A 21,186-nucleotide genomic window follows, 5' to 3' on the forward strand; every position below is an offset into this window, starting at 1 on the left:
TTACCACAGCTCAGCCTACATTACTATTAGTAGTAGTACTACCACAGCTCAGCCTACATTACTATTAGTATTACCACAGCTCAGCCTACATTACTATTAGTAGTAGTACTACCACAGCTCAGCCTACATTACTATTAGTATTACCACAGCTCAGCCTACATTACTATTAGTACTACCACAGCTCAGCCTACATTACTATTAGTATTACCACAGCTCAGCCTACATTACTATTAGTAGTAGTATTACCACAGCTCAGCCTACATTACTATTAGTACTAGTATTACCACAGCTCAGCCTACATTACTATTAGTAGTAGTATTACCACAGCTCAGCCTACATTACTATTAGTACTACCACAGCTCAGCCTACATTACTGTTAGTATTAGTACTACCACAGCTCAGCCCAAATTAGTATTAGTACTACCACAGCTCTGACTACATTACTATTAGTATTAGTACTACCACAGCTCTGACTACATTAATATTAGTACTACCACAGCTCAGCCTACATTAATATTAGTATTACCACAGCTCAGCCTACATTAATATTAGTACTACCACAGCTCTGACTACATTACTATTAGTATTAGTATTACCACAGCTCTGCCTACATTACTATTAGTATTAGTATTACCACAGCTCTGACTACATTACTATTAGTATTAGTATTACCACAGCTCAGCCTACATTACTATTAGTACTACCACAGCTCAGCCTACATTACTGTTAGTATTAGTACTACCACAGCTCAGCCCAAATTACTATTAGTACTACCACAGCTCTGACTACATTACTATTAGTATTAGTACTACCACAGCTCAGCCTACATTACTATTAGTACTACCGCAGCTCTGACTACATTACTGTAGTATTAGTATTACCACATCTCAGCCCAAATTACTATTAGTACTACCACAGCTCTGACTACATTACTGTTAGTATTAGTATTACCACATCTCAGCCCAAATTACTATTAGTACTACCACAGCTCTGACTACATTACTGTTAGTAGTAGTACTACCACAGCTCAGCCCACAGCTCTGACTACATTACTATTAGTACTACCAGTATTACCACAGCTCATTACAGCTTACTATTAGTACTACATTACTACATTAGTTAGTATTAGTACTACCACAGCTCAGCCCTATTTACTATTAGTACTACCATAGCTCTGACTACATTACTATTAGAAGTAGTACTACCGCAGCTCAGCCTACATTACTATTAGAAGTAGTACTACCAAAGCTTAGCCTACATTACTATTAGTAGTAGTATTACCACAGCTCAGCCTACATTACTATTAGTACTACCACAGCAAAGCCTACATTACTATTAGTAGTAGTACTATCACAGCTTAGCCTGCATTACTATTAGTACTACCACAGCTCAGCCTACATTACTATTAGTAGTAGTACTACCACAGCCCAGCCTACATTACTATTAGTACTACCACAGCTCAGCCTACATTACTATTAGTATTACCACAGCTCAGCCTACATTACTACTAGTATTATCGCAGCTCAGCCTACATTACTATTAGAATTACCACAGCTCAGCCTACATTACTATTAGTAGTAGTACTACCACAGCTCAGCCTACATTACTATTAGTATTACCACAGCTCAGCCTACATTACTATTAGTAGTAGTACTACCACAGCTCAGCCTACATTACTATTAGTATTACCACAGCTCAGCCTACATTACTATTAGTACTACCACAGCTCAGCCTACAATACTATTAGTATTACCACAGCTCAGCCTACATTACTATTAGTAGTAGTATTACCACAGCTCAGCCTACATTACTATTAGTACTACCACAGCTCAGCCTACATTACTATTAGTAGTAGTACTACCACATCCCAGCCTACAGTACTATTAGTACTACCACAGCTCAGCCTACATTACTATTAGTACTACCACAGCTCAGCCTACATTACTATTAGTATTACCACAGCTCAGCCTACATTACTATTAGTATTACCACAGCTGAGTCTACATTACTATTAGTAGTAGTATTACCACAGCTCAGCCTATATTACTATTAGTATTACCACAGCTCAGCCTACATTACTATTAGTATTACCACAGCTCAGCCTACATTACTATTAGTACTACCACAGCTCAGCCTACATTACTATTAGTACTACCACAGCTCAGCCTACATTACTATTAGTATTACCACAGCTCAGTCTACATTACTATTAGTAGTAGTACTACCACATCTCAGCCTACATTACTATTAGTATTACCACAGCTCAGCCTACATTACTATTAGTACTACCACAGCTCAGCCTACATTACTATTAGTACTACCACAGCTCAGCCTACATTACTATTAGTACTACCACAGCTCAGCCTACATTACTATTAGTATTACCACAGCTCAGCCTACATTACTATTAGTACTACCACAGCTCAGCCTACATTACTATTAGTACTACCACAGCTCAGCCTACATTACTATTAGTATTACCACAGCTCAGCCTACATTACTATTAGTAGTAGTTACTATTAGTACAGCTCAGCCTACATTACTATTAGTATTACCACAGCTCAGTCTACATTACTATTAGTATTACCACAGCTCAGCCTACATTACTATTAGTATTACCACAGCTCAGCCTACATTACTATTAGTACTACCACAGCTCAGCCTACATTACTGTTAGTATTACCACAGCTCAGCCTACATTACTATTAGTATTACCACAGCTCAGGCTACATTACTATTAGTATTACCACAGCTCAGCCTACATTACTATTAGTATTACCACAGCTCAGCCTACATTACTATTAGTAGTAGTACTACCACATCTCAGCCTACATTACTATTAGTACTACCACAGCTCAGCCTACATTACTATTAGTACTACCACAGCTCAGCCTACATTACTATTAGTATTACCACAGCTCAGCCTACATTACTATTAGTACTACCACAGCTCAGCCTACATTACTATTAGTACTACCACAGCTCAGCCTACATTACTATTAGTATTACCACAGCTCAGCCTACATTACTATTTAGTAGTAGTACTACCACAGCTCAGCCTACATTACTATTAGTATTACCACAGCTCAGCCTACATTACTATTAGTATTACCACAGCTCAGCCTACATTACTAGTAGTACTACCACAGCTCAGCCTACATTACTATTAGTATTACCACAGCTCAGCCTACATTACTATTAGTATTACCACAGCTCAGCCTACATTACTATTAGTATTACCACAGCTCAGCCTACATTACTATTAGTACTACCACAGCCCAGCCTACATTACTATTAGTATTACCACAGCTCAGCCTACATTACTATTAGTACTACCACAGCTCAGCCTACATTACTGTTAGTATTACCACAGCTCAGCCTACATTACTATTAGTATTACCACAGCTCAGGCTACATTACTGTTAGTATTACCACAGCTCAGCCTACATTACTATTAGTATTACCACAGCTCAGCCTACATTACTATTAGTAGTAGTACTACCACAGCCCAGCCTACATTACTATTAGTACTACCACAGCTCAGCCTACATTACTATTAGTACTACCACAGCTCAGCCTACATTACTATTAGTATTACCACAGCTCAGCCTACATTACTATTAGTATTACCACAGCTCAGCCTACATTACTATTAGTATTACCACAGCTCAGCCTACATTACTATTAGTATTACCACAGCTCAGCCTACCTTACTATTAGTATTACCACAGCTCAGTCTACATTACTGTTGGTATTAGTATTACCACAGCTCAGCCTACATTACTATTGGTAGTACTACCACAGCTCAGTCTACATTACTATTAGTATTACCACAGCTCAGCCTACATTACTATTAATACTACCACAGCTCAGCCTACATTACTATTAGTATTACCACAGCTCAGCCTACATTACTATTAGTAGTAGTACTACCACATCTCAGCCTACATTACTATTAGTATTACCACAGCTCAGCCTACATTACTATTAGTAGTAGTACTACCACATCTCAGCCTACATTACTATTAGTATTACCACAGCTCAGCCTACATTACTATTAGTACTACCACAGCTCAGCCTACATTACTATTAGTATTACCACAGCTCAGCCTACATTACTATTAGTACTACCACAGCTCAGCCTACATTACTATTAGTACTACCACAGCTCAGCCTACATTACTATTAGTACTACCACAGCTCAGCCTACATTACTATTAGTACTACCACATCTCAGCCTACATTACTATTAGTACTACCACAGCTCAGCCTACATTACTATTAGTATTACCACAGCTCAGCCTACATTACTATTAAGTACTACCACAGCTCAGCCTACATTACTATTAGTAGTAGTACTACCACATCTCAGCCTACATTACTATTAGTATTACCACAGCTCAGCCTACATTACTATTAGTAGTAGTATTACCACAGCTTACATTACTATTAGTACTACCACAGCTCAGCCTACATTACTATTAGTAGTAGTACTACCACAGCTCAGCCTACATTACTATTAGTATTACCACAGCTCAGCCTACATTACTATTAGTACTACCACAGCTCAGCCTACATTACTATTAGTAGTAGTTACCACAGCTCAGCCTACATTACTATTAGTATTAGTAGTACTACCACAGCTCAGCCTACATTACTATTAGTAGTAGTACTACCACAGCTCAGCCTACATTACTATTAGTACTACCACAGCTCAGCCTACATTACTATTAGTACTACCACAGCTCAGCCTACATTACTATTAGTACCACCACAGCTCAGCCTACATTACTATTAGTACTACCACAGCTCAGCCTACATTACTATTAGTACTACCACAGCTCAGCCTACATTACTATTAGTACTACCACAGCTCAGCCTACATTACTATTAGTATTACCACAGCTCAGCCTACATTACTATTAGTACTACCACAGCTCAGCCTACATTACTATTAGTACTACCACAGCTCAGCCTACATTACTATTAGTACTACCACAGCTCAGCCTACATTACTATTAGTACTACCACAGCTCAGCCTACATTACTATTAGTACTACCACAGCTCAGCCTACATTACTATTAGTATTACCAGCTCAGCCTACATTACTATTAGTAGCTAGTACTACCACAGCTCAGCCTACATTACTATTAGTATTACCACAGCTCAGCCTACATTACTATTAGTACTACCACAGCTCAGCCTACATTACTATTAGTACTACCACAGCTCAGCCTACATTACTATTAGTAGTAGTACCCACAGCTCAGCCTACATTACTATTAGTACTACCACAGCTCAGCCTACATTACTATTACTATTAGTATTACCACAGCTCAGCCTACATTACTATTAGTACCACAGCTCAGCCTACATTACTATTAGTATTACCACAGCTCAGCCTACATTACTATTAGTAGTTAGTATTAGTACCACAGCTCAGCCTACATTACTATTAGTACTACCACAGCTCAGCCTACATTACTATTAGTAGTACTACCACAGCTCAGCCTACATTACTATTAGTATTACCACAGCTCAGCCTACATTACTATTAGTATTACCACAGCTCAGCCTACATTACTATTAGTACTACCACAGCTCAGCCTACATTACTATTAGTATTACCACAGCTCAGCTCAGCCTACATTACTATTAGTACTACCACAGCTCAGCCTACATTACTATTAGTACTACCACAGCTCAGCCTACATTACTATTAGTATTACCACAGCTCAGCCTACATTACTATTAGTATTACCACAGCTCAGCCTACATTACTATTAGTAGTAGTACTACCACAGCTCAGCCTACATTACTATTAGTATTACCACAGCTCAGCCTACATTACTATTAGTACTACCACAGCTCAGCCTACATTACTATTAGTACTACCACAGCTCAGCCTACATTACTATTAGTACTACCACAGCTCAGCCTACATTACTATTAGTACTACCACAGCTCAGCCTACATTACTATTAGTACTACCACAGCTAGTACTACCACAGCTCAGCCTACATTACTATTAGTACTACCACAGCTCAGCCTACATTACTATTAGTACTACCACAGCTCAGCCTACATTACTATTAGTACTACCACAGCTCAGCCTACATTACTATTAGTACTACCACAGCTCAGCCTACATTACTATTAGTACTACCACAGCTCAGCCTACATTACTATTAGTACTACCACAGCTCAGCCTACATTACTATTAGTACTACCACAGCTCAGCCTACATTACTATTAGTACTACCACAGCTCAGCCTACATTACTATTAGTACTACCACAGCTCAGCCTACATTACTATTAGTATTACCACAGCTCAGCCTACATTACTATTAGTACTACCACAGCTCAGCCTACATTACTATTAGTATTACCACAGCTCAGTCTACATTACTATTAGTATTACCACAGCTCAGCCTACATTACTATTAGTAGTAGCACTACCACATTACTATTAGTAGTAGCACTACCACAGCTCAGCCTACATTACTATTAGTAGTAGTACTACCACAGCTCAGCCTACATTACTATTAGTACTACCACAGCTCAGCCTACATTACTATTAGTATTACCACAGCTCAGCCTACATTACTATTAGTATTACCACAGCTCAGCCTACATTACTATTAGTATTACCACAGCTCAGCCTACATTACTATTAGTAGTAGTACTACCACAGCTCAGCCTACATTACTATTAGTATTACCACAGCTCAGCCTACATTACTATTAGTAGTAGTACTACCACAGCTCAGCATACATTACTATTAGTATTACCACAGCTCAGCCTACATTACTATTAGTATTACCACAGCTCAGTCTACATTACTATTAGTAGTAGTATTACCACAGCTCAGCCTATATTACTATTAGTATTGCCACAGCTCAAACTACATTACTATTAGTATTACCACAGCTCAGCCTACATTACTATTAGTACTACCACAGCTCAGCCTACATTACTATTAGTACTACCACAGCTCAGCCTACATTACTATTAGTATTACCACAGCTCAGCCTACATTACTATTAGTATTACCACAGCTCAGTCTACATTACTATTAGTAGTAGTATTACCACAGCTCAGCCTATATTACTATTAGTATTGCCACAGCTCAAACTACATTACTATTAGTATTACCACAGCTCAGCCTACATTACTATTAGTACTACCACAGCTCAGCCTACATTACTATTAGTACTACCACAGCTCAGCCTACATTACTATTAGTATTACCACAGCTCAGTCTACATTACTATTAGTAGTAGTACTACCACATCTCAGCCTACATTACTATTAGTATTACCACAGCTCAGCCTACATTACTATTAGTACTACCACAGCTCAGCCTACATTACTATTAGTACTACCACAGCTCAGCCTACATTACTATTAGTACTACCACAGCTCAGCCTACATTACTATTAGTATTACCACAGCTCAGCCTACATTACTATTAGTACTACCACAGCTCAGCCTACATTACTATTAGTACTACCACAGCTCAGCCTACATTACTATTAGTATTACCACAGCTCAGCCTACATTACTATTAGTACTACCACAGCTCAGCCTACATTACTATTAGTACTACCACAGCTCAGCCTACATTACTATTAGTACTACCACAGCTCAGCCTACATTACTATTAGTATTACCACAGCTCAGCCTACATTACTATTAATACTACCACAGCTCAGCCTACATTACTATTAGTATTACCACAGCTCAGCCTACATTACTATTAGTAGTAGTACTACCACAGCTCAGCCTACATTACTATTAGTACTACCACAGCTCAGCCTACATTACTATTAGTATTACCACAGCTCAGCCTACATTACTATTAGTATTACCACAGCTCAGCCTACATTACTATTAGTACTACCACAGCTCAGCCTACATTACTATTAGTACTACCACAGCTCAGCCTACATTACTATTAGTACTACCGCAGCTCAGCCTACATTACTATTAGTACTACCACAGCTCAGCCTACATTACTATTAGTATTACCATAGCTCAGCCTACATTACTATTTGTAGTAGTATTACCACAGCTCAGCCTACATTACTATTAGTACTACCACAGCTCAGCCTACATTACTATTAGTACTACCACAGCTCAGCCTGCATTACTATTAGTATTACCACAGCTCAGCCTACATTACTATTAGTAGTGGTACTACCACAGCTCAGCCTATATTACTATTAGTAGTAGTATTACCACAGCTCAGCCTACATTACTATTAGTACTACCACAGCTCAGCCTACATTACTATTAGTAGTAGTATTACCACAGCTCATCCTACATTACTATTAGTACTACCACAGCTCAGCCTACATTACTATTAGTATTACCACAGCTCAGCCTACATTACTATTAGTAGTAGTACTACCACAGCTCAGCCTACATTACTATTAGTAGTAGTACTACCACAGCTCAGCCTACATTACTATTAGTAGTAGTACTACCACAGCTCAGCCTACATTACTATTAGTACTACCACAGCTCAGCCTACATTACTATTAGTAGTAGTATTACCACAGCTCAGCCTACATTACTATTAGTACTACCACAGCTCAGCCTACATTACTATTAGTATTACCACAGCTCAGCCTACATTACTATTAGTAGTAGTACTACCACAGCTCAGCCTACATTACTATTAGTATTACCACAGCTCAGCCTACATTACTATTAGTAGTAGTACTACCACAGCTCAGCCTACATTACTATTTGTACTACCACAGCTCAGTCTACATTACTATTAGTATTACCACAGCTCAGCCTACATTACTATTAGTACTACCACAGCTCAGCCTACATTACTATTAGTACTACCACAGCTCTGACTACATTACTATTAGTAGTAGTACTACCACAGCTCAGCCTACATTACTATTAGTAGTAGTACTACCACAGCTCAGCCTACATTACTATTAGTATTACCACACTCATTTACTATTAGTACTACCACAGCTCAGCCTACATTACTATTAGTACTACCACAGCTCAGCCTACATTAATATTAGTACTACCACAGCTCAGCCTACATTACTATTAGTAGTAGTACTACCACAGCTCAGCCTACATTACTATTAGTAGTAGTACTACCACAGCTCAGCCTACATTACTATTAGTATTACCACAGCTCAGCCTTCATTACTATTAGTACTACCACAGCTCAGCCTACATTACTATTAGTACTACCACAGCTCAGCCTACATTACCAGTAGTATCAGTACTATAAGTTCAACATGTATGACGGTGTACTGAGTACTTTAATCTGAGAATAATGTATTTTTGTTGTTATACCTTTCTCTTAACTCTGCATTGTTGGAAAAGGACTCATAAGTCTACACCTGTAGTTTACGAAGCAGGTGATTTATGCCTATCTGGCGCTGGTGGCACTCACATCTAACACACTGGGGAAATGGTAATCAGGCGTAACACAGATGGACTGGAGACAAACACCACCAGAAGTCCTTCCTGTTTGGCATACAGTGGCATTAGAGGTTTACGGGTAGTGTCGTCCTATGTCTTAGCGTACTGCAGCAGTAGAGGTTTATGGGTAGTGTAGTCCTATCTGTTTCTCTGCCTCCATCTTAGAGTACTGCAGCAGTAGAGGTTTATGGGTAGTGTAGTCCTACCTGTCTCTCTGCCTCCATCTTAGCGTACTGCAGCAGTAGAGGTACTATGGGTAATGTAGTCCTACCTGTCTCTCTGCCTCCATCTTAGCGTACTGCAGCAGTAGAGGTACTATGGGTAATGTAGTCCTACCTGTCTCTCTGCCTCCATCTTAGCGTACTGCAGCAGTAGAGGTTTATGGGTAATGTAGTCATATCTGTCTCTCTGCCTCCATCGTAGCGTACTGCAGCAGTAGAGGTACTATGGGTAATGTAGTCCTATCTGTTTCTCTGCCTCCATCTTAGCGTACTGAGCAGTAGAGGTACTATGGGTAATGTAGTCCTACCTGTCTCTCTGCCTCCATCTTAGCGTACTGCAGCAGTAGAGGTACTATGGGTAATGTAGTCCTATCTGTTTCTCTGCCTCCATCTTAGCGTACTGAGCAGTAGAGGTACTATGGTTAATGTAGTCCTATCTGTCTCTCTGCCTCCATCTTAGCGTACTGCAGCAGTAGAGGTACTATGGGTAGTGTAGTCCTACCTGTCTCTCTGCCTCCATCTTAGCGTACTGCAGCAGTAGAGGTACTATGGGTAATGTAGTCCTACATGTCTCTCTGCCTCCATCTTAGCAGTAGAGGTACTGGGTAAGCAGTCTCTCTGCCTCCATCGTAGCGTAGGCAGTAGAGGTATGGGTAGTGTGTAGTCCTACCTGTCTCTCTGCCTCCATCTTAGCGTACTGCAGCAGTAGAGGTATATGGGTAGTGTAGTCCTACCTGTCTCTCTGCCTCCATCTTAGCGTACTGCAGCGGTAGAGTTACTATGGGTAATGTAGTCCTACCTGTTTCTCTGCCTCCATCTTAGCATACTGCAGCAGTAGAGGTACTATGGGTAATGTAGTCCTACCTGTCTCTCTGCCTCCATCGTAGCGTACTGCAGCAGTAGAGGTGTATGGGTAGTGTAGTCCTACCTGTCTCTCTGCCTCCATCTTAGCGTACTGCAGCAGTAGAGGTATTATGGGTAGTGTAGTCCTACCTGTCTCTCTGCCTCCATCTTAGCGTACTGCAGCAGTATAGGTACTATGGGTAATGTAGTCCTACATGTCTCTCTGCCTCCATCTTAGCGTACTGCAGCAGTAGAGGTGTATGGGTAGTGTAGTCCTACCTGTCTCTCTGCCTCCATCTTAGCGTACTGCAGCAGTAGAGGTTTATGGGTAGTGTAGTCCTACCTGTCTCTCTGCCTCCATCTTAGCGTACTGCAGCAGTATAGGTACTATGGGTAATGTAGTCCTACATGTCTCTCTGCCTCCATCTTAGCGTACTGCAGCAGTAGAGGTGTATGGGTAGTGTAGTCCTACCTGTCTCTCTGCCTCCATCTTAGCGTACTGCAGCAGTATAGGTATTATGGGTAGTGTAGTCCTACCTGTCTCTCTGCCTCCATCTTAGCGTACTGCAGCAGTAGAGGTGTATGGGTAGTGTAGTCCTACCTGTCTCTCTGCCTCCATCTTAGCGTACTGCAGCGGTAGAGGTACTATGGGTAATGTAGTCCTACCTGTTTCTCTGCCTCCATCTTAGCGTACTGCAGCAGTAGAGATACTATGGGTAATGTAGTCCTACCTGTCTCTCTGCCTCCATCTTAGCGTACTGCAGCAGTATAGGTATTATGGGTAGTGTAGTCCTACCTGTCTCTCTGCCTCCATCTTAGCGTACTGCAGCAGTATAGGTATTATGGGTAGTGTAGTCCTACCTGTCTCTCTGCCTCCATCTTAGCGTACTGCAGCAGTAGAGGTTCTCCGTGGGTCTTCAGGTATTCTCTCTGACAGCGGTCCGACAGGGTGGCTTCATTAGGCAGGAAGTTACTGGCCCACACCTATGACATCACAGGATGAGGACAACACTGGGTGAGAGCACAGAAGTAGGAGCAGGGATCAGAGGAGACAGTGGAGAGGAGAGAGGAGAGAGGGATTAGAAGGAGGGAGGAGAGAGGAGGAGCAAAAACAGCAGCACACACACTGGGAGTGAGAGTTCATCATGTCTGTCTGTCCCCTCTGGACAATAATAACACACTAACTCTAACCCAGCAGAATTGGCTCTTTAAATAACTCACCACAAGGCAGGCTGTACTCTCATATGCAAATTTCAGGATATCATGGGTGATACTAGGCATAGTTATTTCTCCGCAGACCCATTGGATTTAAGAAGCACTCTGATCATCCCCATCATTCTACGTACCAGATAGCAACGGCCTCACTGGGGAGGATACGGGGACTTAAGGAGAAAATGTTCTGTTTTCCCCCAAACCACAGAAAGCAAAACTAAGCAACATGAAGATGGATGGAGAGCAGAGCAGAACAACAACATGGAGATGGATGGACAGCAGAGCAGCAACAACATGGAGATGGATGGACAGCAGAGCAACAACATGGAGATGGATGGAGAGCAGCAACTTGGAGATGGATGGACAGCAGAGCAGAGCAACAACATGGAGATGGATGGAGAGCAGAGCAGAGCATCAACTTGGAGATGGATGGAGAGCAGAGCAGCAACAACATGGAGATGGATGGAGAGCAGAGCAGCAACTTGGAGATGGATGGAGAGCAGAGCAGCAACAACATGGAGATGGATGGACAGCAGAGCAACAACATGGAGATGGATGGACAGCAGAGCAGCAACATGGAGATGGATGGACAGCAGAGCAGAGCAACAACATGGAGATGGATGGAGAGCAGAGCAGCAACAACATGGAGATGGATGGAGAGCAGAGCAGCAACATGGAGATGGATGGACAGCAGAGCAACAACATGGAGATGGATGGAGAGTAGAGCAACATCATGGAGATGGATGGACAGCAGAGCAGAGCAGCAACATGGAGATGGATGGACAGGGGAGCAGAGCAGCAACATGGAGATGGATGGACAGCAGAGCAGAGCAACAACATGGAGATGGATGGACAGCAGAGCAGAGCAACAACATGGAGACGGATGGACAGCAGAGCAGAGCAACAACATGGAGATGGATGGACAGCAGAGCAGAGCAACAACATGGAGATGGATGGACAGCAGAGCAACAACATGGAGATGGATGGACAGCAGAGCAGAGCAGCAACATGGAGATGGATGGACAGCAGAGCAGAGCAACAACATGGAGATGGATGGACAGCAGAGCAGCAACATGGAGATGGATGGACAGCAGAGCAGAGCAACAACATGGAGATGGCTGGACAGCAGAGCAACAACATGGAGATGGATGGAGAGCAGAGCAACATCATGGAGATGGATGGACAGCAGAGCAGAGCAGCAACATGGAGATGGATGGACAGGGGAGCAGAGCAACAACGTGGAGATGGATGGACAGCAGAGCAGAGCAACAACATGGAGATGGATGGACAGCAGAGCAACAACAACATGGGTAGAGAGGAAGAGAGGTAGAGGTAGAGAGGAAGAGAGGTAGAGGTAGAGAGGAAGAGAGGATGAGAGGAAGAGGGGTAGAGAGGTAGAGAGGTAGAGAGGAAGAGAGGTAGAGAGGAAGAGAGGATGAGAGGTCCATCTCTCCCTCCTTTCACCCCTCTTATCCTACTGTCCTATCCATCAAACCAATCTCCCCCCAGTCTCATCAAACCAATCTAACCTGCAGCACAGAGAGACATAGAATATTATATATTCCGTTTTTAACATTTTCAGATTGCATAACTATTTCATGGTTTACAATATCAGATGACTTGACACAGTTAGGTACATTTATTCTAGATCGGCCATATATACTGAACAAAAATATAAACTCAACATGCAACAATTTCAAGAATTTTACTGAGTTACAGTTCAGATAAGGAAATCAGTCAATTTAAACAAATTAATCAGTCCTAATCTATGGATTTCACAGGGCAAGGGAACAGATATTGGTGGGCCTGGGAGGGCAAAGGACCAACAACTTGGGAGACAGGCCCCCCACGAAAGGGCACTATTAAAAACAGAAATACTCCTCAGCACTTCAATGCGCTAAAAGTGAGGCTGAGGGGAGTCAAGGAAAGGTAGTAAAGGTTAGTTATAATAGAGAGGCTGGGGGGAGTAAAGCTTAGTTATAATAGAGAGGCTGGGGGGAGTAAAGGTTAGTTATAATAGAGAGGCTGGGGGAGTAAAGGTTAGTTATAATAGAGAGGCTGGGGGAGTAAAGGTTAGTTATAATAGAGAGTCTGGGGGAGTAAAGGTTAGTTATAATAGAGAGGCTGGGGGGAGTAAAGGTTAGTTATAATAGAGAGGCTGGGGGAGTAAAGGAAAGGTAGTAAAGGTTAGTTATAATAGAGAGGCTGGGGGGAGTGAAGGTTAGTTATAATAGAGAGGCTGGGGGAGTAAAGGTTAGTTATAATAGAGAGGCTGGGGGGAGTAAAGGTTAGTTATAATAGAGAGGCTGGGGGAGTAAAGGTTAGTTATAATAGAGAGGCTGGGGGAGTAAAGGTTAGTTATAATAGAGAGGCTGGGGGAGTAAAGGTTATTTATAATAGAGAGGCTGGGGGGAGTACAGGTTAGTTATAATAGAGAGGCTGGGGGGAGTAAAGGTTAGTTATAATAGAGAGGCTGGGGGAGTAAAGGTTAGTTATAATAGAGAGGCTGGGGGAGTAAAGGAATAATAGGAGGCTGGGGGGGTAAAGGTTAGTTATAATAGAGAGGCTGGGGGAGTAAAGGTTAGTTATAATAGAGAGGCTGGGGGAGTAAAGGTTAGTTATAATAGAGAGGCTGGGGGGAGTAAAGGAAAGGTAGTAAAGGTTAGTTATAATAGAGAGGCTGGGGGGAGTAAAGGTTAGTTATAATAGAGAGGCTGGGGGAGTAAAGGTTAGTTATAATAGAGAGGCTGGGGGGAGTAAAGGAAAGGTAGTAAAGGTTAGTTATAATAGTGAGGCTGGGGGAGTAAAGGTTAGTTATAATAGAGAGGCTGGGGGAGTAAAGGTTAGTTATAATAGAGAGGCTGGGGGGAGTAAAGGTTATAATAGAGAGGCTAGTTAGTTATAATAGAGAGGCTGGGGGAGTAAAGGTTAGTTATAATAGAGAGGCTGGGGGTAAAGGTTAATAATAGAGAGGCTGAAAAGTAGTAAAGGTTAGTTATAATAGAGAGGCTGGGGGAGTAAAGGTTAGTTATAATAGAGAGGCTGGGGGAGTAAAGGTTAGTTATAATAGAGAGGCTGGGGGAGTAAAGGAAAAGGAGGCTAGTAAAGGTTAGTTATAATAGAGAGGCTGGGGGAGTAAAGGTTAGTTATAATAGAGAGGCTGGGGGAGTAAAGGTTAGTTATAATAGAGAGGCTGGGGGAGTAAAGGTTAGTTAAATTAGTTATAATAGAGAGGCTGGGGGAGTAAAGGTTAGTTATAATAGAGAGGCTGGGGGAGTAAAGTAAAAAAGGTTAGTTATAATAGAGAGGCTGGGGGAGTAAAGGTTAGTTATAATAGAGAGGCTGGGGGAGTAAAGGTTATAATAGAGTAGTAAAGGTTAGTTATAATAGAGAGGCTGGGGGAGTAAAGGTTAGTTATAATAGAGAGGCTGGGGGGAGTAAAGGTTAGTTATAATAGAGAGGCTGGGGGAGGGTTAGTTAGTAAAGGCTTAGTTATAATAGAGAGGCTGGGGGAGTAAAGGTTAGTTATAATAGAGAGGCTGGGGGGGTTAGTTAGTAAAGGTTAGTTATAATAGAGAGGCTGGGGGAGTAAAGGTTAGTTATAATAGAGAGGCTGGGGGAGTAAAGGGGGTAGTAAAGGTTAGTTAGTTATAATAGAGAGGCTGGGGGAGTAAAGGTTAGTTATAATAGAGAGGCTGGGGGAGTAAAGATTAGTTATAATAGAGAGTGGGGGGAGTAAAGGTTAGTTATAATAGAGAGGCTGGGGGAGTAAAGGTTAGTTATAATAGAGAGGCTGGGGGAGTAAAGGTTAGTTATAAATAGAGAGGCTGGGGGGAGTAAAGGTTAGTTATAATAGAGAGGCTGGGGGAGTAAAGGTTTAGTTATAATAGAGAGGCTGGGGGGAGTAAAGGTTAGTTATAATAGAGAGGCTGGGGGAGTAAAGGTTAAAGGTTATAATAGAGAGGCTGGGGGAGTAAAGGTTAGTTATAATAGAGAGGCTGGGGGAGTAAAGGTTAGTTATAATAGAGAGGCTGGGGGAGTAAAGGTTAGTTATAATAGAGAGGCTGGGGGAGTAAAGGTGGGGGAGTAAAGGTTAGTTATAATAGAGAGGCTGGGGGGAGTAAAGGTTAGTTATAATAGAGAGGCTGGGGGAGTAAAATAGGTTAAAGTTATAATAGAGAGGCTGGGGGAGTAAAGGTTAGTTATAATAGAGAGGCTGGGGGGGAAGGAAAAAAGGTTAGTTATAAGAGTTAGTTATAATAGAGAGGCTGGGGGAGTAAAAGGTTAGTTATAATAGAGAGGCTGGGGGGAGTAAAGGTTAGTTATAATAGAGAGGCTGGGGGAGTAAAGGTTAGTTATAATAGAGAGGCTGGGGGGTAGTAAAGGTTAGTTATAATAGAGAGGCTGGGGGGAGTAAAGGTTAAGTAAAAGGTTAGTTATAATAGTGAGGCTGGGGGGAGTAAAGGTTAGTTATAATAGAGAGCCTGGGGGGAGTAAAGGTTAGTTATAATAGAGAGGCTGGGGGAGTAAAGGAAAGGTTAAAGGTTAGTTATAATAGAGAGGCTGGGGGAGTAAAGGTTAGTTATAATAGAGAGGCTGGGGGGAGTAAAGGAAAGGTAGTAAAGGTTAGTTATAATAGTGAGGCTGGGGGAGTAAAGGTTAGTTATAATAGAGAGGCTGGGGGAGTAAAGGGAGTAAAGAGTTAAATAGAGAGTTAGTTATAATAGAATAGAGGCTGGGGGAGTAAAGGTTAGTTATAATAGAGAGGCTGGGGGAGTAAAGGAAAGGTAGTAAAGGTTAGTTATAATAGAGAGGCTGGGGGAAGTTAGTTATAATAGAGTTAAAGGTTAGTTATAATAGAGAGGCTGGGGGGAGTAAAGGTTAGTTATAATAGAGAGGCTGGGGGAGTAAAGGTTAGTTATAATAGAGAGGCTGGGGGGAGTAAAGGAAAATAGGAGTAAAGGTTAGTTATAATAGAGAGGCTGGGGGAGTAAAGGAAAGGTAGTAAAGGTTATTATAATAGAGAGGCTGGGGGAGGAAAGGTTAAAGGTAGTAAAGGTTAGTTATAATAGAGAGGCTGGGGGGAGTAAAGGTTAGTTATAATAGAGAGGCTGGGGGTAAAAAGGTTAGTTATAATAGTGGGGGAGTAAAGGTTAGTTATAATAGAGAGGCTGGGGGAGTAAAGGTTAGTTATAATAGAGAGGCTGGGGGAGTAAAGGTTAGTTATAATAGAGAGGCTGGGGGAGTAAAGGTTAGTTATAATAGAGAGGCTGGGGGAGTAAAGGAAAGTAGTAAAGGTTAGTTATAATAGTGAGGCTGGGGGAGTAAAGGTTAGTTATAATAGAGAGGCTGGGGGGAGTAAAAGGTTAGTTATAATAGAGAGGCTGGGGGAGTAAAGGTTAATAATAGAGTGGGGGAGTAAAGGTTAGTTATAATAGAGAGGCTGGGGGGAGTAAAGGTTAGTTATAATAGAGAGGCTGGGGGAGTAAAGGTTAGTTATAATAGAGAGGCTAAAGGTAAAGGTTAGTTATAATAGAGAGGCTGGGGGGAGTAAAGGTTAGTTATAATAGAGAGGCTGGGGGGTAGTAAAGGTTAGTTATAATAGAGAGGCTGGGGGGAGTAGGTTAGTTATAATAGTGAGGCTGGGGGAGTAAAGGTTAGTTATAATAGAGAGGCTGGGGGAGTAAAGGTTAGTTATAATAGAGAGGCTGGGGGAGTAAAGTTATAAATAGAGAGGCTTAAAGGTTAATAGAGAGGCTGGGGGGAGTAAAGGTTAGTTATAATAGAGAGGCTGGGGGAGTAAAGGTTAGTTATAATAGAGAGGCTGGGGGAGTAAAGGTTAGTTATAATAGAGAGGCTGGGGGAGTAAAGGTTAGTTATAATAGAGAGGCTGGGGGAGTAAAGGTTAGTTATAATAGAAGGCTGGGGGAGTATAATAGTAAAGAGTTATAATAGAGAGAAGGGAGTAAATAATAGAGGTTTAGTTATAATAGAGAGGCTGGGGGGAGTAAAGGTTAGTTATAATAGAGAGGCTGGGGGGAGTAAAGGAAAGGTAGTAAAGGTTAGTTATAATAGAGAGGCTGGGGGAGTAAAGGTTAGTTATAATAGAGAGGCTGGGGGAGTAAAGGAAAATAGAGTAGGGGAGTAAAGGTTAGTTATAATAGAGAGGCTGGGGGAGTAAAGGTTAGTTATAATAGAGAGGCTGGGGGGAGTAAAGGTTAGTTATAATAGAGAGGCTGGGGGAGTAAAGGTTAGTTATAATAGAATAGAGAGGCTGGGGGAGTAAAGGTTAATTATAATAGAGAGGCTGGGGGAGTAAAGGTTAGTTATAATAGAGAGGCTGGGGGAGTAAAGGAAAGGTAGTAAAGGTTAGTTATAATAGAGAGGCTGGGGGGAGTAAAGGTTAGTTATAATAGAGAGGCTGGGGGGAGTAAAGGAAAGGTAGTAAAGGTTAGTTATAATAGAGAGGCTGGGGGGAGTAAAGGTTAGTTATAATAGGAGGCTGGGGGAGTAAAGGTTAGTTATAATAGAGAGGCTGGGGGAGTAAAGGTTTAGTTATAATAGAGAGGCTGGGGGAGTAAAGGTTAATAATAGAGAGGCTGGGGGGAGTAAAGGTTAGTTATAATAGAGAGGCTGGGGGAGTAAAGGTTAGTTATAATAGTAAAGGTTAGTTATAATAGAGAGGGGGAGTAAAGGTTAGTTATAATAGAGAGGCTGGGGGAGTAAAGGTTAGTTATAATAGAGAGGCTGGGGGAGTAAAGGTATTATAATAGAGAGGCTGGGGGAGTAAAGGAAAGGTAAGGTTAGTTATAATAGAGAGGCTGGGGGGAGTAAAAGGTTAGTTATAATAGAGAGGCTGGGGGAGTAAAGGTTAGTTATAATAGAGAGGCTGGGGGAGTAAAGGAAAGGTTAAAGTTATTATAATAGAGAGGCTGGGGGAGTAAAGGTAAAATAGAGGTTTAGTTATAATAGAGAGGCTGGGGGAGTAAAGGTTAGTTATAATAGAGAGGCTGGGGGAGTAAAGGTTAATAATAGAGAGGCTGGGGGAGTAAAGGTTAGTTATAATAGAGAGGCTGGGGGGAGTAAAGGTTAGTTATAATAGAGAGGCTGGGGGGAGTAAAGGAAAGGTAGTAAAGGTTAGTTATAATAGAGAGGCTGGGGGAGTAAAGGAAAGGTAGTAAAGGTTAGTTATAATAGAGAGGCTGGGGGGAAAGTTAAAGGAAAGGTAGTTATAATAGAGAGGCTGGGGGTAAAGAGTAAAGGTTAGTTATAATAGAGAGGCTGGGGGAGTAAAGGTTAGTTATAATAGAGAGGCTGGGGGAGTAAAGGTAGTAATAATAGAGAGGCTAGTTTATTATAATAGAGAGGCTGGGGGTAAAGTTAGTTATAATAGAGAGGCTGGGGGAAAAAGGGTAGTAAAGGTTAGTTATAATAGAGAGGCTGGGGGAGTAAAGGTTAGTTATAATAGAGAGGCTGGGGGGAGTAAAAGGTTAGTTATAATAGAGAGGCTGGGGGAGTAAAGGTTAGTTATAATAGAGAGGCTGGGGGAGTAAAGGTTAGTTATAATAGAGAGGCTGGGGGAGTAAAGGTTAGTTATAATAGGAGGCTGGGGGAGTAAAGGTTAGTTATAATAGAGAGGCTGGGGGGAGTAAAGGTTATAATAGTTATAATAGAGAGGCTGGGTTAGTTATAATAGAGAGGCTGGGGGAGTAAAGGTTAGTTATAATAGAGAGGCTGGGGGAGTAAAGGTTAGTTATAATAGAGAGGCTGGGGGGAGTAAAGGTTAGTTATAATAGAGAGGCTGGGGGAGTAAAGGTTAGTTATAATAGAGAGGCTGGGGGGAGTAAAGGTTAGTTATAATAGAGAGGCTGGGGGAGTAAAGTAGTAAAGGTTAGTTATAATAGAGAGGCTGGGGGAGTAAAGGTTAGTTATAATAGAGAGGCTGGGGGAGTAAAGGTTAGTTATAATAGAGAGGCTGGGGGAGTAAAGGTTAGTTATAATAGAGAGGCTGGGGGAGTAAAGGTTAGTTATAATAGAGAGGCTGGGGGAGTAAAGGAAAGGTAGTAAAGGTTAGTTATAATAGAGAGGCTGGGGGAGTAAAGGTTAGTTATAATAGAGAGGCTGGGGGGAGTAAAGGAAAGGTAGTAAAGGTTAGTTATAATAGAGAGGCTGGGGGGAGTAAAGGTTAGTTATAATAGAGAGGCTGGGGGAGTAAAGGTTAGTTATAATAGAGAGGCTGGGGGAGTAGTAAAGGTTAGTTATAATAGAGAGGCTGGGGGAGTAAAGGTTAGTTATAATAGAGAGGCTGGGGGAGTAAAGGTTAGTTATAATAGAGAGGCTGGGGGAGTAAAGGTTAAAATAGGTGGGGAGTAAAGGTTAGTTATAATAGAGTAAAAGGTTAGTTATAATAGAGAGGCTGGGGGAGTAAAGGTTAAAGTTATAAATAGAGAGGCTGGGGGGAGTAAAGGTTAGTTATAATAGAGAGGCTGGGGGAGTAAAGGTTAGTTATAATAGAGAGGCTGGGGGGAGTAAAGGTTAGTTATAATAGAGAGGCTGGGGGAGTAAAGGTTAGTTATAAGGAGGCTGGGGGAGTAAAGGTTAGTTATAATAGAGAGGCTGGGGGAGTAAAGGTTAGTTATAATAGAGAGGCTGGGGGAGTAAAGGTTAGTTATAATAGAGAGGCTGGGGGAGTAAAGGTTAAAGGTTAGTTATAATAGAGAGGCTGGGGGAGTAAAGGTTAAAGTTATTATAATAGAGAGGCTGGGGGAAAGGAAAGGTAAAGGTTAGTTATAATAGAGAGGCTGGGGGAGTAAAGGAAAGGTAGTAAAGGTTAGTTATAATAGAGAGGCTGGGGGAGTAAAGGTTAGTTATAATAGAGAGGCTGGGGGAGTAAAGGTTAGTTATAATAGAGAGGCTGGGGGAGTAAAGGTTAGTTATAATAGAGAGGCTGGGGGAGTAAAGGTTAGTTATAATAGAGAGGCTGGGGGAGTAAAGGGGTAGTAAAGGTTAGTTATAATAGAGAGGCTGGGGGAGTAAAGGTTAGTTATAATAGAGAGGCTGGGGGAGTAAAGGTTAGTTATAATAGAGAGGCTGGGGGAGTAAAGGTTAGTTATAATAGAGAGGCTGGGGGAGTAAAGGTTAGTTATAATAGAGAGGCTGGGGGGAGTAAAGGTTAGTTATAATAGAGAGGCTGGGGGGTAAAGGTTAGTTATAATAGAGAGGCTAAAAGGTTAGTTATAATAGAGAGGCTGGGGGAGTAAAGGTTAGTTATAATAGAGAGGCTGGGGGAGTAAAGGTTAGTTATAATAGAGAGGCTGGGGGAGTAAAGGAAAGGTTAAAGTTATAATAGAGAGGCTGGGGGAGTAAAAGGTTAGTTATAATAGAGAGGCTGGGGGGAGTAAAGGTTAGTTATAATAGAGAGGCTGGGGGAGTAAAGGTTAGTTATA

The 21,186-nt window shown here is 41.6% G+C and overlaps 1 protein-coding gene across 2 annotated transcripts in view; it reads right to left on the reverse strand.

Annotated features, from left to right (window-relative positions):
• Window positions 1-21,186, reverse strand: part of galt (galactose-1-phosphate uridylyltransferase) — a 186,654-nt gene that overhangs the window by 102,526 nt on the left and 62,942 nt on the right. Inside the window, exon 6 of one of the 2 annotated variants that reach the window (XM_064977213.1) lies at window positions 11,390-11,512. The exons of the other annotated variant lie outside the window; for it this stretch is intronic. Within the exon in view, the coding sequence (XP_064833285.1) occupies window positions 11,390-11,512 (123 nt within the window). The remainder of the gene's footprint in view (window positions 1-11,389; window positions 11,513-21,186) is intronic. 2 annotated transcript variants of the gene reach the window in all.

Source organism: Oncorhynchus masou, chromosome 11 (assembly GCF_036934945.1).
Source record: "Oncorhynchus masou masou isolate Uvic2021 chromosome 11, UVic_Omas_1.1, whole genome shotgun sequence".
Taxonomy (NCBI): Eukaryota; Metazoa; Chordata; class Actinopteri; order Salmoniformes; family Salmonidae; genus Oncorhynchus; species Oncorhynchus masou.